The 26,631-nt window shown below is 42.8% G+C and overlaps 2 protein-coding genes and 1 long non-coding RNA gene across 7 annotated transcripts in view; 1 reads left to right on the forward strand and 2 right to left on the reverse strand.

Annotated features, from left to right (window-relative positions):
- The window catches only part of QSER1 (glutamine and serine rich 1), a 48,532-nt gene extending 46,624 nt beyond the window's left edge, over positions 1–1,908 (reverse strand). The window contains exon 1 of one of the 2 annotated variants that reach the window (XM_067296192.1): positions 1,890–1,908. Coding sequence is in view for 1 of the 2 variants with exons in the window: in XM_067296188.1 (XP_067152289.1) it covers positions 941–1,164 (224 nt within the window). In the remaining variant the exon portion in view is untranslated. Of the gene's footprint in view, positions 1–940; positions 1,165–1,889 lie in introns of those variants that run through there. The other variant, XM_067296188.1, reaches the window with a different exon arrangement.
- On the forward strand, positions 985–20,565 carry LOC136992074 (uncharacterized). 2 transcript variants are annotated; one of them, XR_010884097.1, is made up of 5 exons: positions 985–1,038; positions 2,386–3,146; positions 3,394–3,563; positions 8,093–8,299; positions 20,165–20,565. It is a non-coding gene; the product is annotated as an uncharacterized lncRNA (long non-coding RNA). The 2 variants fall into 2 exon arrangements; XR_010884096.1 differs by lacking the exon at positions 985–1,038 and adding an exon at positions 1,285–1,469.
- On the reverse strand, positions 13,553–25,074 carry PRRG4 (proline rich and Gla domain 4). 3 transcript variants are annotated; one of them, XM_067296195.1, is made up of 6 exons: positions 24,941–25,074; positions 23,874–23,986; positions 20,655–20,818; positions 17,426–17,474; positions 16,566–16,701; positions 13,553–15,893 (listed from the first exon to the last, which is right to left on the reverse strand). In XM_067296195.1, the coding sequence occupies exons 2-6, from the start codon at positions 23,974–23,976 to the stop codon at positions 15,665–15,667; spliced, it is 681 nt and encodes a 226-aa protein (XP_067152296.1). In that variant the 5' UTR covers positions 23,977–23,986; positions 24,941–25,074; the 3' UTR covers positions 13,553–15,664. The 3 variants fall into 3 exon arrangements, with proteins under 3 accessions (XP_067152296.1, XP_067152297.1, XP_013813279.1); XM_067296196.1 differs by having other exon boundaries at positions 23,874–24,005; XM_013957825.2 differs by lacking the exon at positions 24,941–25,074 and adding an exon at positions 24,106–24,113.
- Between the last annotated feature and the right edge of the window lie 1,557 nt (positions 25,075–26,631).

A 26,631-nucleotide genomic window follows, 5' to 3' on the forward strand; every position in this document is an offset into this window, starting at 1 on the left:
AGGCACACCTATTTCGACCTTAGATTTTTACCCTAAGACTTTTACCTTTAAATACCACAGAGATTGGAACTGCAGCTATATCAAGTCAGATATAAATAGCGGGCAATAACAAAATTTCATCACCTAGAAAATATTCATTTATGTTGGCAGAGCTACACAATCAGAAAGTAGTCCGAAGCCAAAAAGATATCCCGTATCTTTTGCACTTCCCGGCACTTTAAAGGACTCTCCATGGGACCGAATCATCCCGAACAAGTTTTAGCTAAGCAGAGGCTCCGCACGCCTGAAAGGAGTGATTTAGAACAAAAAAGGTTAACGAACCTCAACCAGGTTAACACGAGACTAAAATAAAGGAGACGAAGCAAGATGCTACCGCAGAGAGCTGGCGGGACCGCGAGCCGCGGCGCTGCCCTCTCCCGGCGCAGGCGGGGGCACCGGCAGACCCGCGCCACCGCCCCGCCGCAGCTTTGTCCCTCGCGCGGCGCCCGCGCTGCCCGCCGCGGCCGGGCCCGGCGCCGCCGGCGGAGCCAGGCCGCCGAGCGTGAACTCTTGAACCCGCGCCGCAGCCCAGCGCGGGCCGCCGGGCGGAGCGGAGAGGAGCGGAGGCGGCGGCGGCGCGCCCGCGCAGGCACCCGCGGCGGCTGCGGGTCCAGGGCCGCCGCCGCGCCGCCCAGGGGGCGCCGGGGAGCCCGCCCCGCCGCGGCCGTGCCCCCGCGCGGGGAGGCGAGGTGGCGGCCCCGCCGCCCGCCCGCCGCAGGGCCCCGCCGGCCGCGCCGCGCCGCCGCGCCGGGCCCCGGCGGCCCCCGGCCGCGCCGCCCCCCGCCGCTCGGCCTTGCTCCGCTCGGCCCGCCGGGCGCGGAGGAGGGCACCCGCGCCCGCCTCCGCCCGCGGGCCAGGCCGCGGCCTTTCCTGGCGCAGCCCCCCGGCGGCCCCTCCTCACCTGGGCTTGAGGCTGCCGGCGCCGCGCTCGTAGGCCCAGGCGGCGGCGGGCTGCGCGGCGGCCGGGGCCAGGGGGTCGGCGAAGCTGGGAGTCGGCGGGTAGTTCCTGTCCATCATGGGGGCAGGGAGCGGGGCCGGGGCGGCGGGGGCTCCGCTGGGGCCCTGCGCGCAGGGCGGCGGCGGGGACCGAGCGGGGCGGGTGGGAGCGGCCCCCCCGCGCCTCATGCGGGGCGGGCAGCGCCGCGGCCCCCTCCCCGGCGCGGCGCGTCCCGGCCGCCGCGTCCCGGCCCCCCGCCCTGCCCTGCCCTGCCTCCCCTGCCTCCCTCCCTCCCTCCCGCTCAGCTGCGGGCGGCGGCGGGCGGGCGGCGGGGAGCGGCGCGCGGCGGCGGGGGCTGCGAGGCGGCCAGGCGCAGACCCATGTCGGGCTGCTCTTTCCCAGGATGCACCTCCCCGCAGGAGCGCTCTGGGGCCGCGGGCCCCGGCTCCGCGGCCGGGGGCAGGGAGGCCGCTGCCGCCCCGCGCGGGAGGAGGTCTGTGGTGGGGGCACGGGCGGCCGCGGCGGCCGCGCCGCGGCCTCACAGGGGCTGCCGGTGGCGGGAGCGGAGCGGCGCGGGGGGCGGTAGCCGCCGCCGCCGGGGGGAGGGGGCTGAAGGCGGGGACGGCCGGGCGGCGCGGCGCGGGGAGGCCGGTTTCGCCGCGGGGCGCAGCGCGGCGGGGCAGTGTTAAGCGAAGCGCTGGCGCTTTGTTGGAGGGGCCGGGGCGGGGCCATCTTGTTCCTGCTCAGGGAAGCGGCAGCTCCGCGGCGTGGCGTCAGCGGCGGCGCAGCGCAGCGCCCCGGGCTCGGCCGCGGCGGCCACGGCCCCGCGGGGCGCCGACAAGATGGAGGGCGGCGGGCCGGGCCGCGGCCGGGAGTGGGCTGGGGCTCGGCGAGCCGCCCGCCGCTGACTTACCCCGGCTCCTGCCCCGAGGCGGGGAGGCTGCCTCACCGGGAGCGCTTTGTAAAGCAATTTGTACGGCGGCCACTCGCCCGCCCGCCCTGTCCTGTTCTGCCCCGCCGCGGCGCGGCGCTCGTCCTCGGGGAGGCTCTGTGAGGGCCGCGAGGCGCCGCGCGCTCCCGCCAGGCGTCCGAGCGGCCCCGGCGGCGCGCGCGCGGCCGGCAGGTGCTAACCGCCGCCCACCGGCAACGGGCAACGGCCACGGCCGCTGCCCCCTCCCGGCCCGCGGCGGCCACGTGACGCCCCGCGGCGCTGCCGCGTGACGCGCGCGCGCCCCGCCCCGCGGCAACGTTAAATGGAGGCGGGGGGGCAACGAGGCGGTAATTCGCTGCCAGTTAGTCGGCGTCGCGGGTGGGGAGCGGGCTCGGAAAGCCGGGGTGGGATCTGTGACTCTGTGTGGCGGCAGCCGCCACGCCGCTTAACGCGGTGCCGCCGTCCTTTATTTCTTCAGCGGGTTGTCGCAAGCCCCAAACTCGTCAAGGCGCCTCTAGCCGGCGGGGGTGGGCTCGGCTCGGCTCGGCGAGGAGCTCCCGGCAGCCTGCGGGGGCTTACGTCCGTGTTTCCTGTAAGGCAGAAGGACTCGGAACAACTCACAGCAGTTCCTTGGCTTGCTGCTCCAAGCCTGTGTCCTGTCATCATCACCTTGATGATGGTTGACGGAGACTAAATAAAAAAAAGCACAGTCCTTTGTTAGATTTTTTTTTTTTATGAACTGAAAGCTGCTAATCTTCTAGATATTTTTATCAGAGCTTTCTAAAAGAGTTGTATATTCATCATAAATAAATCATTGCAGGCCTGGAGTCTGAATTAGCCAAAAGAAGAACGGGAGGAAACTGAAGAGAGGAATCAACAGAAAAAAAAATATTTAAAACATTCTAAATCACCTTGCACACAAGTGGTAAATTCTCGTATCTGTGACCAGGTGTTTGTTGAAATGGAAGTGTGAAGTGGGCATCGACTGGGCAGGGTGGAAGCTGAAGTGGAGTTATGTGGAGGGGAGGATAGCGGGTGAGCGATGGCATCACACTGTCCCTGCAGAGAATGGCGGGCAGCGCGTGCGTCAGCTGAGCTGAGGAGCAGGAAGAATAAGCGCTGAAGACTAGGCAAGGCCTGAAAAGTAAAGATGAGGACTGCTCACTTTAAAGAGGAAAACTTGAGTGCTCCTGAAGGTGTTGATGTGCCCAGAAGAGGAAGGTGTATGCTAATTATCAGGTAAATACTTTGAAGATTCAGTTTGTAGTACTCCAGGCAATGTCAAACCACAGAATAAACTGATTTTTTGCAGTGAAGTGCAGATTTAGAAACTTTTGTCTATAGTCAATCAGATTAGATGCAAAAACAAGTGATAAAATTCAAGATATCAACACTTAAATGAGAAAGTGATCAATGTTAAATGAGAAAATGGTAAAGTAAGAGATTCTAGGAGTAAAAGCTAAAGTTTGATTTTTGTCATGCTTAGTTTCAAGGAGCAGCAAGGTCAGATAGAGGAAGAAATACAGCCTTGGACCGGTAGAAAGAGGTAAGTGTGAAAGTCATCAGCATTGAAGAGACTGAATGAAGTCACCGAGAGGCCACGGTGGAGGGAGAAAGGAGAAGAAAAGAAGTGTACCAAAAACAGAAACCAGCAGAGTGAGTTTTCCTTGTATTTGCATAAGTTAGCACCTGTATTGCTTGCAGCTGGAAGAGCGTATGTGTGTGCAGTGGGGGGCGGGGGACCTTCTTTCCCTGGGAAACACAAGGGTTACTGTTTTACATATGAACTAGGTCTGTTGTCAGAAAATGACTCCAGTTTTATGCTAATGCTCAAGCACTTACACTGCTGATGCTATTGAAAGTAGCATTTCCATCAGGGAAGGACTTACAGTTTTTCTTTGATTTCCCTGCAGGATCTCAGCTAATCTCCATTATAATATGATAGTTACAGTTCATTGTTTCCTTCAAGTGAGCCTGAAGAAAGAGTGGTACATGGACCTAAATGCCATACAATGCCTTTTCTACCTAGCTGTAGTGTTTGGTTATCAAGAATGAGTGCGTTAATGTAGAGCTACTATAATATAAAATTTTCTTGCCAGAAATTTGGAACAACGTAAATAAATTGGAAAACTACCATTGTTTTATACAATGTTTCTAAAATAATGACAAGATTATTCCTCTAAAGAGAAAATGTGTATGTTAATACTGTTAGATATATGACTGTAAGTCATATTGCATAAGAAATCACAAACCACAAACACCAGCCCAGAATTATAGGCAGGGAAACAGATATACAAAGTAGTTTAGACCACTAAATTAACTAAGTATCAATATATCAAAGACACAGTGTTTCCCTGAATGTTGCAGGAGTGGATCATCTTGTAATAGAGTAATAATAGAAGTTGAGTGTAATAGAAGTTAAGTGACAGCTATTTTTAAGTTTAAATTCTTTGCAGCAGAGGCAGAGTAGACTGAAACCTTCATCACTTGTTGTCCATAATCACAGGATAAAGTCAGTTTATCCAGTTGTTTGCATTTCAGATACATGAGATAAATCTACTTGTTCTGAGACCAGCCTTTGAGATTTGTACAGTTTTCTCTTTAAACTGATCCCTGCTGCTTTTTTTCATTCTCTGTCTAGGAAAGATGCACTGAAGGTTGTGCATTTTATCTTTTTGTTACAAAAAGGTCTTTTGTAACATTGTTTTGTGAGATGACAAAAGAATGTTTAAATAAGTACTTTTAACAATATCTTGGTGTCTCATGATACTTAGTATTCAGGGCTTTTCTGAAAGGTCTCTCAGTGATGAATCATTTGATAGATCCTGCTAATTACATATGTTGTTTTAATGTGTAGCTTAAAATGTACATCTTAAGATGTGTATTTAAAAGTCATACTAGATACGTACATGATTCTGAATGTTAGTTGAAAATATTTTAATTCCCATCATGTTAATGAGGAATGCTTCAGTTTCAAATACAGAAGTTATGTACCATCTAGGAACTGAGCTTCAGCTGGCTTTAACACAACCAGAACTGTATTTCATAACTGTTCAGTGCCTGTAACCAATAATGAGACTTAAAACTTAACTTAAAAATACATTTTGCTGAAACACAAGCTAATACAATTTTTTACTCTATGGAGGCAAATTATGGAAATCTTTCTTTTTCTTTCATTAAGAAAGCTGGCAAAATTTTAAATTAAAATACTGTAACACGATCTTTGCAGCTTACCAGCCTGGGACAGTGCATGAATTTCTGTTGCTTGTTCCGCTCCCTAAATGAACCGTCTTCCTCTGGAAAAATAACAACAAATTGTTTACAGGGGAAAAATGTGCCATGGTTAGGAGGCACTCAGGCACAGATTTAAGTGCTTATGGTGACACTTAAATGGTAATTGTCTGCCTAAGGTCCGAGAAGTGATCCTCAGAACTGCAGCATGGGGTGCTGCCCAGGGGTACAGTTTCACAGTCTGGCTCCCCTAGCAGCTTGCTGACACTGAGAGGAGAAGGTCTTCCTTCTCCTTCCCTGCTTCACCCTCCCACTCCCAGCAGGGCTGGCTGCCCTTCCACCAGCTCTGGCCATGAGGTGAGCTGTAAACTCCCTCATCTGGCAAAAGAAAGTTTGCTTTTTCTCCAGGCCATTTTTCTGTAATTTCATTGAGCTGAGCCTTCCATCAGATGAGTGCTGGCTCAAAGCAAGCAGCGGTAGCATGCAGCCAGAAGTGTCTGGGGAAGGAAGGAGATGATAGGAAAGAGCAGGAAACTTTTTCTTTTGGTGATGAGACATTGATTTGGCTTGTGTCATACTTGAAGTGTAGAAATCTCTGTAGAGTGTAGAAGTGCTTAAAGATATACTTACGCTGACAGTAGCAGGCTCCTCTGCCCGTGTTCCAGCTTAGCCAGAATCAGGCCAGCTCTGATGCAGAACTGTTAGCTAATATACTCTGCCTCTTAATGAAACTCCTTTTTTTGCTGCTGTTTAACTAATTTATTGCTATGCAATGCTTAGTGGCAATATCACTTTTTAAGGCCTAGTTTTATATTTAAAGTGATCATATGCCAAATGAAATGCAGGATCAAACTGTTGTGTCATTTGCAGCTTTCTATGACATGATCATAATTAAGACCAATATATCAATCATAAATCCAGAGCCAGAATAATACTCCAATTCACACTGATTTATTTATTTGTTTGTGAGCTTGAATGCATCTGCTTCTTCCATCTGTATATGAAGGTTTAAAAGAAGACAGTGTCTCTTCCTACAGCCCCTTTTTTTCTTGAATGGCAAGTGTTGACTTAGGAATAGTTTCTTGTCATTGCTGGGACTGTGAAGCAGTTCAGGAAGAATGGGGAGACTTGTGAGGAGGGTTTCAAAAATCAACAAATGAAATTAAGGGAGCAATTTCTACACAGGATAGATGGTGTTTTTGGTCATAAAGACAGGAAAATAAATACAGATAAAGCCTATAGAGAAGGTGAGAATGGAACAGGAGCAGTATTGTGGTTTGTATAAAACTTAGTTCAGACTGTGAATGCTATGAATGAATGGAATGTCTTTATCATTGAATACACCGAATAGTAACTTTTTTGTTGCTTAGTGTGCTATTATTCCCCCTGTTAATGGAAAATTATCAGCCAGTGTATCTGTTGAGTGTATTTTGAATATTTTGGACATTGTATACATGTAAGACTGACCAGCAGCACTGTCCAGGGAGAAGGCTACGTGGTATGTTACAGTTTTAACAGTGCCACGGATGTTAAATACTGGGATAATAGTACTCAGGGTCCTTGTGTGTGAGACAGCAGGTGTTACTGAATGGGTAATTCTTCATAGCACCAGTAGTTGCTGCCTGTGCTTTTTGCATCCTTTTTATTGCAGGTAAAAAGGCTACAAGGCTTTTACAAGGTTTTCCTCCTATGCTGCCCTCTTCCGCAGAGGGCATTGCTTCTGTCTTTTCCTTTTCCATAATAGGTGATGCCTGGCTTTGGTCTTGTCCTGACTCTTCCTTCATGTTTAAGCAGCAGGGTTTTTTTTTCTTACCTTAAAAAGCTTTCAGCTAGATTTGCAAATTTTTTCGGCAAAATCTTTGCTATGCTTTAGTGCAGTTTTTGATGGACTGAAAAGAATCAGGGAAGAAGAGTAGTGAGATGCACATGCTGCATACAGCAAGCTGATCAGTGGCTTCAGCTGTTGTTGATTGAAGAAAGTAGTGGAAGGCATGGCATGCAGTTAACTCTGCAAGTCTGAGATTACAACTTGATTGCTGACAGTGGACAAAAAAGGATTGTATTTCAGTTCATAGTAGTACCTTATTTTGGAACTATTGCATTATCACAAATAGTTTGCTAACATATAGATATCTTTATGGTTAGTTTTCAGTGGCTAGCCCTTTACTATTTTTCAACAGAAGGTCTGGAAATGCTTAAAAATTAGCCTTATGCTGAGAGAATGAATTTTCAAGATTCACTAAAAATTATGTTTCGGAGATTTTCAGACTTTCTCTTTTGAATATTAATGTTTCAGAGATAAAAACATTCAAATAATTTGAATACATAAGATGAAGTTCAAAGTTCAGGCCAAAGCAGAACTAGGATCGATTAGCTACCAAATTCTAAAAAGAATGAAAAATAAAATTACTGCAGCTTCTTCCTCTATTGAGCACTGATGGGCGGTAGGTATCTACTTATTGAATGTGGATATAGCACCTTTGTGCAGGCTTTGTATGTGCCGGACTGTGGTATCTTCCGTAAACAGTAATGGGTAAGTAAATCAGATGTTATGCAGTAATAACAAGAGTTTTGGCTAGGCCTATTATTTATCACTGACTTTTTTTTGTTTGTAATTATGATTCTGACCAAAGCAGAAAGTTGCAGTTGCATAATAGATTTGATTCTGCATTTAATTTGGCGTGTGGCCTCTTTAAACATAAAGCTAGACATTCACAAGTGTGTAACTAGGGAAGGAAAGGCTGCCTTTCAAAGGACACACCTTATCTTGGAGCCTCAGAACAGATGCTTTCTTTCTTTGCATTTCTTTACATGCACGTATCTGTGCATTTTTTCAGTGAAAAGCCTAGGTAAGTTCACAATCAAATGAAGCAAAGTCTTTAGGACTCTCCGGGGTATTAATTGTGATTTTCACACAGAACATCTACTAAATCATGGCACTTCTGACATTACAGGAGATGACTGAACTGAGAGGGAAGTCGTCATTTCCTTCACTTTGCCTAACCCTGCCTCTGGCCATGTGGTTCTACACTTTCTAAGACACCAACACTGGTGCTTAAGCTGATTCAACTCAACAGTCCACTAGAAAACTCTACATATCTTCTCAGTGAGTGCACTGAATTGATTCACCGAGTGATCTAGTGAGCACCAGAATTAGCAAGGTAAGTGGCAGAAATGTGCAATGAAGCATAGGAAAAAGAAAACCTAAATAAAGCCTTCACTCTGAAACTCATGGTTTAACAAGGAGTATTGTATTTTAACTCTTGCTAGATATTATCCTTTGTATCATACCCATGCTGGATATTTAACATTCAATATCTATTAAATAGTTACTGATCTTTAGAGAACTTAAACTGGAGCTGCTTGAACAACTTGAGTGATCACAGATGTTTCTTATTTTCTAAATGAAGTAGTGCACCAAAACTTTAAAATCTGTGATAAGGCCTTTCCAAAACTAATGTTTAAATGTACCAATTTCTAGAATAAAATATTTTTCCTGATACTTTAAAGTCCAAATACTACCTTACTTTGAGGGGTGCCCAGAATGTAGGGAGCAGGATACTTGCTTGTGATAGCTCCCTTTGTTTCAGCGTTTCTGTAGTCTAGGTGGCCATGCAAAGAGGAGCTGAAGACTCTGAAAGCAGGAGAGATAAAAGGAGCTAAAGGCCTTGCTATTGCAATGAAGAGAATATGGAAGCTATTTAAGAGGAGTGGTTTTTGGAGAATGGGAAGGGACCAAGTGATTGGGAGCCATATACAGAAAAGGAAAAAAAGGGGGGGGAAAAAGTGTGTGTGCGCAATAGGAGATTACGAATAGATACAGAATAAGGAATAAGAGAAGGAAAAAAGTTTAGTAACAAATGATAGGTAAAACAGTAAGGAAAAAAATCAGAGGGAAAGGAAAGGTTCAATGAAAAGCAAAAGGAGGTAGTGTAATTGTATATTTTTCAACATGGACAAAATCTACTGCATCAAGAATAGCTTAAAATACGTTTGATACCATTTTGTTGTTTTCCATGTAAGCAATTAATGAGTTGCCATTGTGAAGTTATGTGAAAGAGAAAGTATTATATGATAAAATAGAAGAAAAGCATCCACATGGTGAAAATTCTGGGGGCTTGCTTCTAACTAGAGTCAATAGCAAACTCCAATTTAAAGCTAATAAATAGTATTGCTTACCTTTTTGGTATATCATAAGACCTACTATTCCCAGCTGGAAATAGCCTGTTGCTGACATTTTGGTATTTTGTCAAATTAATCAGGTAATTTGTCAAATTATCCAGTTTTGCTTCAGATAAGGGTAGTTGTTTCTGAAGTTTTAAAGTAAATGGGCTGGCTTTCTATTAAACAGATACTGAGATTAAAAGTTAGGTGAGAAATTTTATTAATCTGAGTTTTGGCTAGCTTTTTTTTATTAATCACTGTAACTACTGTAAGAGAGTGCTGTAAGTTGTGCAAATAGAGCAAATTTCTAGAATTGTTGAAATCCAGTGGATATGAGCCCCTTATTTTCTGCAGCTGGGAACTGCAGTTAAAATCCTAATATTGTAAACAGATGACATACAAGGCATTTTCAAAGAACTTGGGTCCTATTTTCCCAAGATTTTTAATGAGAATGAAGCATCTACATTCCACCAGCTGCATTCCAAATCTCAGTTCAGCTGACTGATAAAAAGATTTATTTGATCTTCAAATACAGAAGGAGATTCTGCTCTTCTTTGAGGAGGGTTTAACTAGCTAGCCCATCTCATCTCAGGGGGTTGGCAGAAAAAGCACAAATATGAATTGTCTTCCTGCTGTGGACAAAATAGCATGGCTTAATTAAGTGTAGTGAGGCACTTCATTTATTTGCTAACTTCTTTCCTCTGAGGATACTATGCAACATGCAGTACCCTAGAACCTGTATAAAATGTGCAATTTGAGGAGTAACACTCTACCCACAATACAGTGATAATACAGTTTGTGTATCAGTTCTGCGGAAAGGATGGGTACAGGCACTGTAGAACCTAGAACTGTTCTACATAATGCCCTTGCCAGAGGAAGTCACGTTTTCCACAGACATTTCCACAGGCAGATTTTAGCCTTTCTGTGCTATCTGTGTGCAGGGTTAAGACACTGAACCTACTAATGTAATTCTTCGCACCAAACAAATTGTGGTCTTGAAAATGGTTTATTTATGAATTAATCCCATGCAAATTAGAAATTTGTTTTAAAAATTAAAGTACAATTGAATGTGTGTTCATAGTAAGTTTAAATGTTAGCATGCTGCAGGAATGTGATTAAACCGGCCAACAAGTTAAAAAATTACTAGTGGAGATAGACAAGAGTCTCTAGAAAACCACAGACAAAATGACAACCTTAATACTCTGATTCTCTTTTCTGTTCTACATTTTAGACTTGGCTTGGGCTTCCTTTATGCCAGCCATTCACCTTATTAGCTAAAATTTCATATTCAATCTACTGAATACAAGTAGTTACTTCTGGTGAAGCTTAAGGTAGCCTTAACAGAAGAGTAAAACCTAATAAATGCATAGCAGTAGGGCTTAACAGAAAAGCTGTCTGCATTAGCAATGCTACTTTTTAGCTGTACCTAGCTGCCCTCATCTGTCCTTCCTGCCTCTCTGCAGAAGTTTATTCTCATTGCACAATGGGTACCTGCACTTCAGATTGAAATCACCACTACCAAAAGTCAAGTCCTGCTCCCCACTTTGCCATTTCATGCCTGTTCTGGTACTCATTGCAATCCCATGTGATCTTGCTCACTTCACTAACCCTGCAAGAAACATGATATTTTTCTGCAGTGTTTAGTTAGTTAAATCTTCTCAACAAAAGGTCTGCTGAGAGTTGAGGAAGATTGAGGGGTACAATCCCTGTTTCAACTGGCTCGTCTTGAGTCTTCAGTGACTGTGGCTCACAGTTCAGAACCTTAGTTCTGAATCAGATGCTTAAGTGAAATAGAGCAGTAAAGTAGGAAACTGTTGTCGAGAGCAGAAATTGGCAACATTAAAAGAAAACAAACCATGACCCCCCTTCTCCATTGGTGCTATAAGGCATGAAGAAGAGTGTTTGCTATTACCAACTTTATAAAAACATTTTCAAAAGGGTTGTCAGTTTTGTTTTTAACTTTCTATTATAGGCTGAATTAGCATTTTGTTATGATTAACTTCTTCAAATATTTATTGGAAATTGTTTTGCGAGATAATATAGAGACTGGTAGAGCTTTAAGTATTGCTTAAAAAACCCCCCAAAAAATCCAAACTGCAGCACTTAACATGAAGGTAGGATTAAAATACAACCAGTGACAAGTGCATTCAAAAGGCTATGTCAGATGGGTAGGAGAAATGAAATATGTTAGTTCTTGTTACTTAATCTTATTAACTGTTTACACAATTCAGGAATGGCTGAAAGTAGTCAGAAGTTATTACCTGAATAAAAAGCACGGTATTTGGGAAGATATGCTTAAGATTTTTGAAAGGAAAATATATAAGTTCTTGACTATGAAAATTATATAGTGATAAACTTGTACATGATAGGAATGAATTAAGAGACCTTTAAGATGTAGCTAGAACAAGTTTGAAACATTTGAAAGATAGGTTTTAAACCTGAGGATTCCTTCCTGTTCTCTATACCACATGGAACAAGTGAGGACAGCCACAATAAAACCCTTGTTGGCAGATAAGACTTTAGATAGAAAAGCTTAAATATATACATATAAAAGGCAAGCTTTAAATGAATGTGTAATCAAGTCACAAGATCACTAATTAAGCAGTGTCATTAATAACCTCCTACAGGTTATTAATGCAGCTTATTCAAGGCTGGTAATCTAAGGAAAGACGAGGAATCTTCCTGTGCTGTCCAAATTACAAGTATGCAGATCAGTCTCACAAACAAATTCTACTTTATGTGAATAAGTATCATTAAGACAATGGAATATTCTGTAAATCAAGCTTGGCAACAACACTGCAGTATATATACTTTAAATGACAGAGCATTATAGTTTTTATTACCTGAAGTGATCAGTTATTTTATTTTGGCTCCAATCCCCATTCAATTGAAGCCAATAAAAAGTTTGCCACAGACCTTAACAGGACAAGGATTAAACTCAAAACAGGTTCATGACTCACACTTCCCTGAACTGGAGTGAGGAAGTGCACTTCTGTGTGGCACTTCATTTTTTGCTCTTCTGATGAAATCACAAAAAAAAAATATGAAAAATATTTAATGTTTATAATACTATTCATCAGAGGATTTGAGAAATTTTACATAAATGGTAGGTGTTCTTATTTCACTGAAACAAAAAGAGGTTAAGCGATTTATTTTTCAGGTGACAGAACCAGAGACAGCTTTTCTGACCTTCAGTTATTTGCTATAATTTATAATCATCCTGACTAGTTATATATTAAATTACACACTTCATAACCTGATTTATAAAAAGTTGCATGCTCCAAACCTCTGTGGTGATGAAAGGTCAATACAGGATAGTGAGTTTGGGGAAAATGTTCAAGACAATGGGTAATAGCATTAAGTACCCTGTCATGTTTGAACCTGTTCTGAGTGAATAGAATCAAAGTACTACCTAATTTTTCCCATTGTTTGGTTTAGGCATTTTTATTTTCAACTGTCATAGTAGTTAATTAACTTAAAATCAACTGCCTTTCCAGTAGCCCTTGAAAAGAAAGTCCTGAAAGCCAAAACACTAATATTTTAAGTCTGTACACAAATTAAACATTGCTGCTTTGTTCCTCAAAAAACTACCTCCCCTTCACACTGAAGGAGATTTACATTTGCTGTCCATGATATTGTAATAGCAACTACATCTTGAAATGAAAGAGCATGTAAAACTTAGAAATGTGATGACACTTACTAACTCACAAAACACCATAGTTCACCTCTTTTTGATTTTTCCTCTGCTATCTCTGATGAAACAGAAGCTCTAAAAAGAGACAAGATACAGAGCAAGAGTGGGTTTTGAGCCAGGAGTATTTTTATAAAATAGAACAAACCCAGCCCAAACAACTGCTGTTCAAGGGAATTTCCTCCCTATACCAGGGGAGAGAAGCTTAAGTTACATTTAAGTTAACTGGTCCAGTTATATGTGTATATTTTGCTCCATAATTATATATAATGAAGAGAATGTGTCCTGCAAATTGTGATGTTACATGCAAACAGTATTTGCGTTTCAGTCAGTGGATGTTTTGAGTATCTTCAGGGTCCGAACTGCAGATTCTTTGACCACATTTGAAGTGGTATACCTTACAGAAGGAGCAGTTTCCTGCCAAAAAAGCTACAGTATTCATATTAAACAGCTACAGGATCTTAATTTCTTTTTTTAAATGAATGTCAACATTGCATGGAATCATTTGCAAATGATTCATAGGAAGGTAAAAGTAGGAAGAATATAACTTCAAGTGATTAAAAAAAATTCTGTACCATTTACATATTTTATTTGAAATGTGATTTTTCCAAATGTATACATCATTGTAGTAACATTTTAAAAATTCTGAACTCTCACAAACCCTATAACATCCCTTTCCTTGAAAGCTCTCCTATCATTCCCATTAAATTAGTCATTTTTCAGTCCCAAGAAAAATGGAGCAAAAGTGAGCTCTACAGCTCGAGCTGCTGATTAGCACATTTAAAACTTGAGTTACCTAAATGAAAAGGAAATAGGGGAGAACTGTTCTACCACCAAGGCAACCTTATAATCCCATAGCTTCATCATAACCCTGCATTTCAGTTATCAACAAAGTGATCTCACACAACGCACTTAACTCATTTCAATCTTACAGTGTAGCAACCTTGAAGAACTTCAAAACACTTTTAGAAGCAGCGCAAAAATGGACTGAACTCCCAGTGTCCCCAGGAGGGGATTTTCCCATCTGCCAGCAGGAGAGAAACTGCAAAGCGGTTTAAATGACTTGTCAAAAGCCAAATCTGAAGCTTTAGGAATAAGAAAACAGTTCTGCGTCCACTGGTGTCAGCTGAGCTATATGTATTTTTCAATGGGCAGGACTTGCACAATGTAGCACTTCTAATATACCCTTTGATCTTCTAAGATTAGAGAATTTTCATCTCTACAAAAGCATTACAAGATTAAAAACTTCACAACAATCATCTACATCTCTTTCAATAGCACTGTAGGTTATAGCATGTTTAAAAAAATCAGTAAAATGTTACATATAAATATTCAGCCTTTTACATTAAAACTGCATTTAGCCACAACTGTTTTAAGTGTCCAACTATAGCTACCTTAATGCAGAAATCACCAGCCCAGCATGTTGCCTGTGAGACCCTCCAACATGGCTTCCTGTGGCCATAGGAAGCCTTTTCCACCATAATGCCATTTGACCAGGAGGTAAAGGGACACTGATGTTTTTGTAGGCCATATAACATTGGGAACTGTTATTTTAATATGACTTAAAAATCAGTGGTGGCTACAATTGAAGATCCAGAAATTGTGTTGATAAAATTAACCAGTAAAAGTTCTTAACTGTAGCTCTGTGGATACGGAATATTTATCTAATAGCATGTCTCATTCTACTTAAAGGTATCATTTTGTTATCCTAGTAGGGCAATACATGCTTATGCATAGTATTGCTGTGGGCTAGTTTGGCTTTTTATTCCACTAACCAAATATCTGCTTCTTCCACATTTAAACTTTTAAACTGCAAGAGGAAGGTCATCTGTGGAACTTGGGTAATTTCCAGATAAAATATACCAAGTATAGTTTTAGCAAGGGACAAGTCTCCAGCTATTTGCTTAAAAAAAAATAATAAAAGAAACATACACTCACCTCCCCCAAATACCCACCATACTCAATTTGTCCAACACTAAATACTATGTTGAAGTGCATATCAAACAAACGTTTGAAAAAGGTAAAATTTAAATGGGCAATATGGGCAAATAGTAATATGGGTAAATGGTAATATTGTATCTTTTCATCCAAAATAATAATGACAAAAACACACAAATTGAGCAGTTTGTTATCCAGCAAAGGCTAAAACAAATCAATATAATCCAGAAGCAATAATACATACACAGTTGAAAGATCAACCATGAAATAATTTTCATATTCAAATCTATCACTAGAATGAAAACAAAATCCATGCAGCAATGAAGGGAATATATTAAACAACCAAGTAGATTTCTCATGGTGGTTTAAAGTATTAACAGTCAGAAAAAAAAATGGTTAGTGTCAATAAAAACAATTAAAATACTGTTCCTTCTAAAGAAACAAAATGAAACTATTAATAAAACATCAATAGTATGATGGGATGGCTCAAAGTGCATATGGAAGAGGGTGGCAGTACAAGACCTGCTCTTTATACATTCTCTTCTTAGCACAATAACCTTTGCAACAGATTATCTCTTTTCCCAAATGGGATTTTCACTTGCTCCTAGCTGTGCTGAAGATCTGTAAAACTTTCACATTTTTGTAAACTGTCTTGCAATATGCAAGGTAGCGCACTTTTTTAAAGTATATTATGTTTCAGTAATTCTCCACTACTCCAGGAGGAGGTTTGTGACTAAGAGGCCGGAAGTGACATAGACTTTTTAAACACTTTTGCTCCTTTTGTGGGCCCTGGGTAAGGGGGTGGTGGCACATCAGGTTGTCCGCCTGCAGTAACTGCTTGCTCATAAGTTGGTAGTCCTGAATCATCAGTTCTGTGAGGAAGTGGATTTAAAGAAAACTCTTCATGTCTTCTGAAGACGTTAGATGAATTGTCTCTTCTGTTTCTTACATAATCCAAGTACCTAAATGAAGTTAACAGCATTATAAGTGGCAGCTTCCATTTTAATAAAGGAAAGGAAGCATATACAATCTTAGTTGTAAAATAAAAAATCCCCAAACTTACTTTGAATGATCATAAAAGCCATGAGCCAAATATTCTCTCCAGACTACAGGGTAGGAACAGTTCAGTAATGGAAAATTTATAGGGGAGAAAAAGCACAGAATCCTCTTGTATTCTTTTCAGGTTTAGGATGAAGGAGCAAGCAGGACTACAGAACTGCTATTTCCCCCAACCTACTTCATTTTACATCTCCTGAAGTAGACCATGTGCCATGAGGCATACACCCTACTTTTAAGGGCAAACAAAACACACTACACTTTCCATTGCAGGCCTCAAACCATTAAAGGGATTCCACTTTTTAGTAAAAATATTTTGGAGCCAAAAAGATACAAAAGAGAAGGTTATGTCAGCCACACAAGTGCTGTTTTATGTTTTTGTGGGATTAATTAACTTCATAACTACCGCCAGTGCTGAACTAACTTTGCCTCCAGAAAAGACAGAACTAGAACTCCCATTGGCTCCTCTGAGAACACAGTTAGACCAACCCATAGTGATTTTTAAATTTGACTCTTAAGCAACCAAGGTTTTGGGTTCTTTGTTTTTTGTTTCTTTTTTTAATAGTGAAATTCCTTACCCTGGTGGTTGCCTTGATTTGCATCTACTTTTGCAGCAGTAGAAAATAAGCAGTCCAATTATGACCAACATTACTCCAGCAGCAACTAGACCAATGAGAAGTCCTGTAACATTAATCTTTTGTAGCGTATCATCATCTGAAGATAAAATATTGGTTATTTTCAGGTGAATAACAGCATGGTGTTCTCTCCATTTACATACTCCGTATAGAGTATACACTGTGAAATACTAATTTTGCTGTGCTATAAGGTAGTTCCTTTCTGTAGATGTCTAAGCCTGCAGTGAGAAATCATTGTGCCTGTGCAATACAACCAAAGTGTACCATTCACATTCAGCTTAAAGCATAGGTGAGCAGACATTCCCCTTTTATGTACATGTAACTGTTGAGATGTCTTCCCTCACCTGCCTTCTGAATGTTACTTCATGTCTCTAATCTGGTTGTAAATCCTTCAAGTCATACTGACCTTCTCTTTATAAAACATTTGGCATAATGCACCTGATTCAGACTGCTATACTATTATTAAAAAAAAATAACATGAAACAAAACCCATGGAAAGCAGCCACAGAGTTACTGCAAAGTTGACATATAGTATAATAGAACAGAAATGGACAACAACATACAAACTGTTTTACTTACACACTAAGAACAGATCCACCATAATGAAGACACTTCAGTGATCCATTTTAGTATGTTAGCTAATGCAGTATACTTGCACAGTTCACTATGAAATTCAGTAAAGAAATCAAATTTGGTTTTGCTGACTGAATGCATAGTGTTATTTTTAAGAATGTACTATGATAACAAACGCAAGATACTGCAATGTAAGCAAAGAACAAGAAGAGAATAAAAAGATGACTTACCTGTTTTTATTTTAGGGCCTCTACTTGAATAGTCTTTCCAGAAATCCATCTATAAAAATACAAAGGATCACACTGATATGAGATACATAACTGTCAGGCTTATTAACAATTTTTTTTTTAATATGGTACTCTAGGCAAAATTTAACCATGGCACAGACAGGAGCAACTCTCACTGATGGATTTGTACTTATTTATCATCGGGCATTTTTCCTCATACATTCAAGTTTGCATTAAAAAATATAATTTCACAGAAACAAAGAACATGCCAGTTAGTGAACGAGAAAAGAACTCAATGCATTCAACTGTTCAATATTGCATCATATAGAGAGATTTCTTCCTGATTACAGTAGCAGTTAGTGCATATTATAACACCAAAAATGCTTACAATTAATCTTTGGAATTCCTTACAGAAGAGTATTAATGAGGCAAACAGTTATGTAATTAAGAATCACACATTTGCATGAACAGTATCTGAATTCACATCACCTAGGAAAAATAATAGGATTTATTTAAGAGAAAAACTTATGTTGCATGATTGTTGAGCATTAAATGTGCTTTGCTATAATCTTCACTTCTGCTATCCAGCAAAAGACTCCAGGAAGATTCTGACACAAGTTTCCTAGCTTTTCTAGGGAAATGCTAGCAATTGCAAACCCATTGCTGTTTCCAGCTTCAAAATCGGTGTGTATTCCTTGCTCTTTCTGACAGTGCAGAGCATACCTAGGGTCATGAAGAGATTAGCACTGCAGGCAGCAAGAGCCATTCTTCAGGCAACCATCATATAGGAATATAGGAATGTTGTCAGAGTATGCAGGGATGCAACGAGGAAGGCTAAGGCCCGTTTGGAATTAAATCTGGCTAGAGATGTCAAGGACAGCAAGAAGGGCTTCTTCAAATACATCAGCAGTAAGAGGAAGACTAGGGAAAATGTGGGCCCTTTGCTGAATGGGGTGGGTGCCCTGGTGACGAAGGATACAGAGAAGGCAGAGTTACTGAATGCCTTCTTTGCTTCAGTCTTTACTGCTCAGGCCAGCCCTCAGGAACCCCAGATCCTGGAGGCAAGAGAGAAAGTCTGGAGAGAGGAAGACTTTCCCTTGGTGGAGGAGGAGTGGGTTAGAGATCATTTAAGCAAACTTGACACCCACAAATCCATGGGCCCTGATGGGATGCACCCACGAGTGCTGAGGGAGCTGGCGGACATTATTGCTAAGCCACTCTCCATCATCTTTGAAAGGTCATGGAGAACAGGAGAGGTGCCTGAGGACTGGAAGAAAGCCAATGTCACCCCAGTCTTCAAAAAGGGCAAGAAGGAGGACCCAGGGAACTACAGGCCAGTCAGCCTCACCTCCATCCCTGGAAAGGTGATGGAGCAGCTCATCCTGGAGGCCATCTCCAAGCATGTGGAGGACAAGAAGGTGATCAGGAGTAGTCAGCATGGCTTCACCAAGGGCAAATCATGCCTAACCAATCTGATAGCCTTCTATGATGGAATGACTGGCTGGGTAGATGAGGGGAGAGCAGTGGATGTTGTCTACCTTGACTTCAGCAAGGTTTTTGACACTGTCTCCCATAGCATCCTCATAGACAAGCTCAGGAAGTGTGGGTTAGATGAGTGGACAGTGAGGTGGATTGAGACCTGGCTGAATGGCAGAGCTCAGAGAGTTGTGATCAGTGGCACAGAGTCTAGTTGGAGGCCTGTAGCTAGCGGTGTCCCCCAGGGGTCAGTACTGGCTCCAGTCTTGTTCAACTTCTTCATCAATGACCTGGATGAAGGCACAGAGTGCACCCTCAGCAAGTTTGCTGACGATACCAAACTGGGAGGAGTGGCCGATACACCAGAGGGCTGTGCTGCCATTCAGAGAGACCTGGACAGGCTGGAGAGCTTGGCGGAGAGGAACCTCATGAAGTTCAACAAAGGCAAGCGCAGGGTCCTGCACCTGGGGAGGAACAACCCCATGCAGCAGTACAGGTTGGGGGTTGACCTGCTGGAGAGCAGCTCTGCGGAGAAGGACCTGGGAGTGTTGGTGGACACCAAGTTAAGCATGAGGCAGCAATGTGCCCTTGTGGCCAAGAAGGCCAATGGTATCCTGGGGTGTATCAGGAAGAGTGTTGCCAGCAGGTCGAGGGAGGTGATTCTCCCCCTCTACTCAGCCCTGCTGAGGCCACATCTGGAGTACTGCGTCCAGTTCTGGGCTCCCCAGTACAAGAGGGATGTGGCACTACTGGAGCAAGTCCAGCGAAGGGCCACAAAGATGATTAGGGGACTGGAGCATCTCTCTTATGAGGAAAGGCTGAGAGAGCTTGGCCTGTTTAGCTTGGAGAAGAGAAGGCTGAGAGGAGATCTTATCAACGTGTACAAGTATCTGAAGGGAGGGTGTCGAGAGGATGGGACCAGACTCTTTTCAGTGGTGCCGAGCGACAGGACGCGAGGAAATGGGCACAAACTGAAACACAGACAGTTCCATCTGAACATGAGGGAAAACTTCTTCACTGTGAGGGTGTCAGAGCACTGTAACAGGTTGCCCAGAGAGGTTGTGGAGTCTCCTTCTCTGGAGATATTCAAAACCCGCCTGGAGGCGACCCTGTGCAATGTGCTCTAGGTGACCCTGCTTGAGCAGGGGGGTTGGACTAGATGATCTCCAGAGGTCCCTTCCAACCTCAGCGATTCTGTGATTCTGTGATCATGTTCCACTACTGGGACTAAATATTTCCTGTGTATTTTCCTCTCTTTCATACCAGGTTTCTTCCAGCCACATAAAGGTAGCAGTTTAGAAGATGATGCTACAGGAATACTCAGCAACAGCTGAACTGTAGATTTATTATCACCTACTGCTGTCTTCTAAAACACTTCTTTGGCACGACACAAGCACAGGATCAGCCAATTTGTAAGCATGACACAGGGAATATGTTGAAACTGCATGTTGAGAAGTTTCTAAGAAGTTATCAAGAAAAATACTGAGATTCTGAAAATGCATATGGGTGTATCCATAAGTGGTGCTTTTGGAGTTTGGTTTATATTTATGATTGCTGAATTGCAGCTCTTATCTAAAGTCTTTAAGAGTACTGTATCTAGCACAGTAACACCAGCTATTTGGGGTCTCTACTTTCTATATTTCTATAAAATAAACATCTTGTTTTAAGTGCTGTTTTCTGAAGGGGTGCAGTATTTAAATACAGTAATCATTTATTCAGTAACCTTCAGTATACTAAACTCAGTTTGAACAATTACCGTTTTATCAGGGTCTTCAAAAATTTCTCTTGCTTCTTCATAACTGCACAGCTCTTCAAAGCATTCCCTTTCCAGGTTATCTGGTGTGAATGCTTCAAAATCAAATCTGTTATTCAGAAGATGTCTTCCAAAGAATAAATTGGCATCCTTTTCTGATGTGAACACTAAGAAAAAAATCAAATTGATTTAAAGCTAGTTAGGAAAGCTAAATCTGGTATTTTTAAAGAATGGTGAATATCCCAAAGAAGTGTATTGAGTTCACTTCTTCCCCTAGCATCTCTCAACCACATACAGTATAAGGAACCATCAAGCTCTCCTCCTAAAGTGTTGTCTTTGCTGCTAACTGTTCTAACTATGCAATACAAAATAGATGTATCTTCCTTTCTCATAAAGCATTTCAGCTATTCCTTATACTGGCCAAGAGAATTTGGTTCTCTTGACAGCTGTTGGGAGTTCAATTTTGATATTATCCCTTCTGGGATGTGGGTATCATTTTTTTTGCTGGAACTCTTAAGAACAAAGTAATTGTCACATAAAACAGAAATCCAATCAAATTCAGACAAAGCAAAACATTGACCTATTGGAAAAAAAGTCTGTTCTTTGTAAAGAATCCTCAGTATACATTCCTTTCACATATTCTGGTATCTGTGAGTTCCAAATTTTGTTTACAGAATCTGAGTTTAGAATAATGACAGAGGAGTCCCATTCATTTTGCATTTGTTCTCCTTCTTCCAGTTGTGATAATGTCTAATAACTGAAGGAAGTTTTATATAAAGGCTGGCATATCACCATATTTATTTGCTTTAAGTTAGCCCATGATAGGAATGTTACTGACAGTAGACACTTCCGAAGACATTTAATTCTTTTCTTCCTTTGTGCTTATTACAAGGTCCATAAAGAACATGGAGTAAGTTGTGAGGCGAGATTTCAGAAGGTTAGTGAAATTATAGAAGACTTTAGAATACAGGAATGCAGTTTCTTGCCAGGCATTTCCCATAATCAAGTTTTAGCCTGTTTTTGCTACAGCTTTTTGTAAGGAAATCATCTTTGTCTGACAAAACTAGTTTTCTGGCTTGGCTTTCAGTGAAGGCCTAATCTGTACTCCAAGAAATTCAGACTATTTGGTTAAGCAAGATGACTGGAGGACTATTTCTGCAAGTGTAATGCAGAAACAGCATTGTTACATACCAAGCCAGTCAGCTAAAAAAAGAGATGAGACACAGAATGAAGTTATTCAACTACAAATTAGTTCTGTGCTCTTGTTAGCTTATATGTCTAGATTATCACATCATTCAGGAATTTTTACCCTAGTAGTTACTGTTAGGTTTTGCAGTGGCATCTCAAAATACTCTCTCTCTAAAAACTCCTATGAAAACTGCAATGTAACTTGTATATTGGTTGTTTATGCCTTTAATAATAAGGTAGAATACTTGAAGGAGGCACACGTATGCACACATTTGTGTAAGGGGGAAAACTGTTCTTCTAAAGTAGTTAGAAGAAAATCTAAGCTTAAAATATTTATGCTGTATCTAAGAGTAACTAGACAGAAGGACTTCATCCAAAACATACAAGTGGAAAAGCAAAAGAATTATATGGAAAGAAGTATTATCAATATCTTGGTTCAATACAAATCACATCAGAGTTAACTTCAGTCTTCTGAAACAAATCTCTAGTAGTGCTTCATTTGTTACCATTTAAGCAGTATTAGCTGTACTTCTGAATTAAAAATATTTAACCTAAATAAGATAATGCATGTATTTTAATTAATGTGAAGTGCAGAAGCAGGCTGTCTGGAGCCTAGCATAGAACCTAAGACTACTAATTCCTAGTCCTAACCTGGGTAGGGACACATGCTCCTTCTCGCTGATTCAGAGTCCTTATCCATTCTTCTCGCTGATTCAGAGTCCTTATCCATTTATCTGCACTTTTTTCACTTTGCAGGACATAGTCGAAGTGCACCTGTCCCTACCTCCAAATAACCTACAACACAGTGATTAAGATAGTATTTGGAGGGTGAAACAGGTGAATTTGAATCCTCTCGCATCCTTGAGGGAACTAAATGCATTTCTGCAGTCCTTAGGCCATTGTTGAACAAGATGGTAAATCCAGTTATAGGATGCCTAGAATTTCATTAAAAACATGTCCACACAGAGTGCTAAATAAAGTCACTTTGCTCGTAAAAGGTGTTCAGAAAATGGCGAAAGGGTATCCTTTCAATGCAGGTACCCTATACTCTTGGCAAGTGGTCTATTTGTTAAATTATTGGATAAAAGAGTTGGGGCCCCTCTTTCAAACTTTGAATAAAGAGTGATCCAAGGCTATCATCAGGTGAAGCTTCTACAGAGGGTTCACAGAGGGTTCTGGGAATGCAAAAGGAAGAGGCAGCCCGGCAACAGTAAGTTTTATGCCCCAAAGCAATATCAATTTTAAAAAATAACCTGTCTTAAGCAATTTTCTGCTGGCCATGTTTCTGCTCAACACTGCCCTGAAGCAGCTCCTTGCTCAATATGATTTTAAGTCCCTTTTAAGGTTTTAGCATTCCTTATCCACTGAGGAGATGGGACAGCTAACTTATGAATGCTGTTATAAAGCCATGATGCTTAAAAGTATCACACTGCTCAGCGTCATAGGGCTTCATTCCTTCTTGGGAACTTCATGTGGTTTTACCACCAATCCTCTTCAACTCCCCCCAAAGTGGAGAATTGCAATAGTAGCACTATATTTATCTTTCAAGGTGTTGTAAAGACATTTGAGATTTATATATTTTCTGAATACCAGAAAAAAAACAAATAAGCCCTTTCAAATGCAAATCAATTCTGGATATGCAAACGTAGCCGTGGTGTGATGTGCTCAAGTAGTATCAAAGTAGTACTGTCTTAATACAGATTTCAAACTTTTGTTTTGGACAGATAGCGCTTAGAGGATTCTGCTTACATCAGTAACAAGCATCCAGAGACCCAGAGCAAGGTCAGTCTTCCCAGTCTACACTTACTACTGCATCTGATAAATATTTAAAACTGACAGCCAAGCCAATTATCAATCATTTCAGCAAAAGATATCTAAATGTTTTAAAACTAAGTATAAAACAATTTAAAATAACTTTTTATGAGGTAAAAAATCCCCAGTATTTACACACCTATAAAAAGATTTCTCAGTAGAAACAAATTAGATACAGTTTTATTTTAGAAAGCATATAAGTTCATGTTAAAAGTAAGTTACCTTCTTTCAATTCATGCTTCAAGTTATTTAATCTCTCTGTGCAATGAGGAAATGCAAACACCATCACATGTAGCTGACACAGCAGTACCAAAATCACAAACATGGTGTGGTATCTGTCAGAGAGAAACTAACCTGAGTTAAGAAAAAAACAAAAGCAAAACAATCCTCTAAAGTGTCAGTGATGAACCTTGAATGAATCTTATACATGAAGTCATCTAACACAAGTACCTACATGCAATTTAGATTAATGGTTCCCTAGAAGAAAAATTCCAATCCAAACTGGTCCTGCATGTCTTTTAAGTTTTCATTGCATAACATCCGCAGAGGTAGTCATCGTGGCCTTTCTCAGCAAAGCAATATCCTCTCTTCTCTTGGAAGAATGGTTAAGCAGAGTTTAACCATTTAAACCAGGTTAGCTGCCAGGTCATCATTAATGGGGAAAGATCACTTCAGATACACTCTAAAACTTTAGGTAGCCATGATTTTGCTGCCAGATCAACCACAGTGGTTTATAAAGTTGCACTACAGAAATGTACCTACAGAAACCACCTTATCCCGTGATGAATCACCCTCCTCTTGCCCGGGACAAAGCAATTAGCAGCACGCTCATGCCTAACAGTTTTGGGCAGAGTTCGTACTCTCCATCCAAGAGGACTGCTGAAGAGACGGTAGAACGAAAGGCATCGCTTTCGAGCCTGTATTTAGGCCGAAGTGTCTCAAGAGACACGCGACCTGCAAAAACCACAGCGGCCGAGCGAAAACAGCGATCTGCAGCGGCCGCTTGAGGCAGCCGCGACGCCGGGGGAGCGGCCGCCCGGCCGCGCGCCCGCAGCTCCCCCAACGGCCGCCCGGCCGCGCGCCCGCAGCTCCCCCAACGGCCGCCCGGCCGCGCGCCAACGGGCGTCCAGAGCCCACGGGCGCTGTGGGAGCGGGCGCGGCGCGAGCCGGGGGCAGCGGGGGGGCGCCAGCCGCGCCCCGTCCGCGGCCCCCCCGGCGCCGGAGCTGCCCCCTGCGCCCGCGCAGCCGGCTCCCGCCTCCCCCGGCCCCCTTCCCGCGGGCAGCCCTACCTGCTCCGGGCACGGAGGCTGCGGGGCCGCGTCTCTGTGCGGCTCCCGCCTGGCTGCTCCGCGGCGCTTCCTGGAAAGGGCGCGGCAGTCGCAGGACCGCACCCGAGCCGCCCCCGCGGGCTGGGCCGCCCCCTGCCAGGCGGGCGGTGGGGCCAGGGGAGGAGGCGCGCTGCGGGCTGGGGCTGCGCGGGCAGCTAGGGCCGCCCCCGAGGGGGCAGAGACCGTCCTCGCTCCGGAGGCGAGAGGGGGCTGGGGAAGGCGGCGGGGAGAACCTGAGGTGACCGGTCCGGCCCGGCTCCCCCGGAGCCGTCCGGGCCTGGGCCTAGGTCGGCGCTTCATTTCGGGGAATCTGCGTTTCTCTCCAGCTAAAGCCCAGGCATCCCTGTGAGGACAAGGTAGTGTCTTGTCTTGTCTTGCTCGTTAGAGAGTTTCCAAAGAAAAATCTAGTGACTTCTTTGAACGCCTTTTAAACTGTCTTTACATCACTGGGTTAATTAAGATGTTGAAAAACTGCTTGGCTTTTTCTTCCTCAGTTGTAAAACGTGTGCTGTAATGGCAGGGTATCTGCTGACCATGAGCTAGAGAGTGGGGTGCCTCCCCCTATGGGGACGAGGCAGTGTACCTTGTAACTAGGTGCTTCTCTACAATTAATTATTTGTCTATTGACAGACTAGAACACTTTATCTCCACCAGGCTTTTATAGCCAGACAGCTCATCGTGCATAAAAAAGGACCAATGTAAGTTTTTGGTTTTGCACATATGTGAAAATAATTCTTTCACTAGTGAAGCAAAACTTAGGTTGTATTGCAAAAGGTCCACAAAGTGGCAAACGTGGTTTCGTGAAGTGCGTAACATTGTTCTCAGTTAGCATACACCTGCTCTAAGGGGTGTTCCTTCACTCCCTCCTCCCTAGGGCGGAGGGAGGAATGGCCTGGCATGGAGGCAAAGTTCAACCAGATCAAACTGTGGCTATTTTGGCTTCTCTAAGGAACATGGAGAGGGTAAGCCGAGTACTTTGTATGTGCCCTACAGGATTTTCTCAAAGGCAACATGGTGCTTAGCAAAGACAAGAGATACTTGAAAAGCCTTTGAAGGGGAAAGATTAAGAAAGTACTTAAGTTTACTATTACCAGAACTCTTTGTTAAATACCATGGGGTGTTTGGGGATTGTGCTAAAGATTGCACACCAAAACACTTTTGAGACATGGGAGTGGGATGATTTTCATAGAAGGAAATCCAGGGACTGAGAGTGATTTGTGTTTGTGCTAGCAATATCTCCTGTAGTGACTCTGGATTGTGTTACTTATTTAAGTGGTGGAGTGGTTTGTATATACAGATGGAGAAAAGAGTAGAATAAGGGCGCTGGATAATGCTAATGCTAGTGGAAGTTATCAGATATCCTCAACAGAAAAATAGGAACTTTAAATGTGTAAAATGGAATTGTTTGGAGTAATGATGACTGTAGTTAAATATTTACTTTATGACACCAACACCCTGCAGTTAAGAGATGCTTGATTAATATATCATTTATGAACTGTGGTGGCTCTCATGCTTTTTAGCTGATGGGGATCTTGACACAAAATTTTGTAATATGATTGTGTGTGTACTTATAAAGGTGGAGAATTAAGAGAACAATATAGGAAAAGAGCAGTATAGGTTGTTCATTATCTAGGTAATACTAACAAGATGAG

Source organism: Apteryx mantelli, chromosome 4 (assembly GCF_036417845.1).
Source record: "Apteryx mantelli isolate bAptMan1 chromosome 4, bAptMan1.hap1, whole genome shotgun sequence".
NCBI classification, from domain to species: domain Eukaryota; kingdom Metazoa; phylum Chordata; class Aves; order Apterygiformes; family Apterygidae; genus Apteryx; species Apteryx mantelli.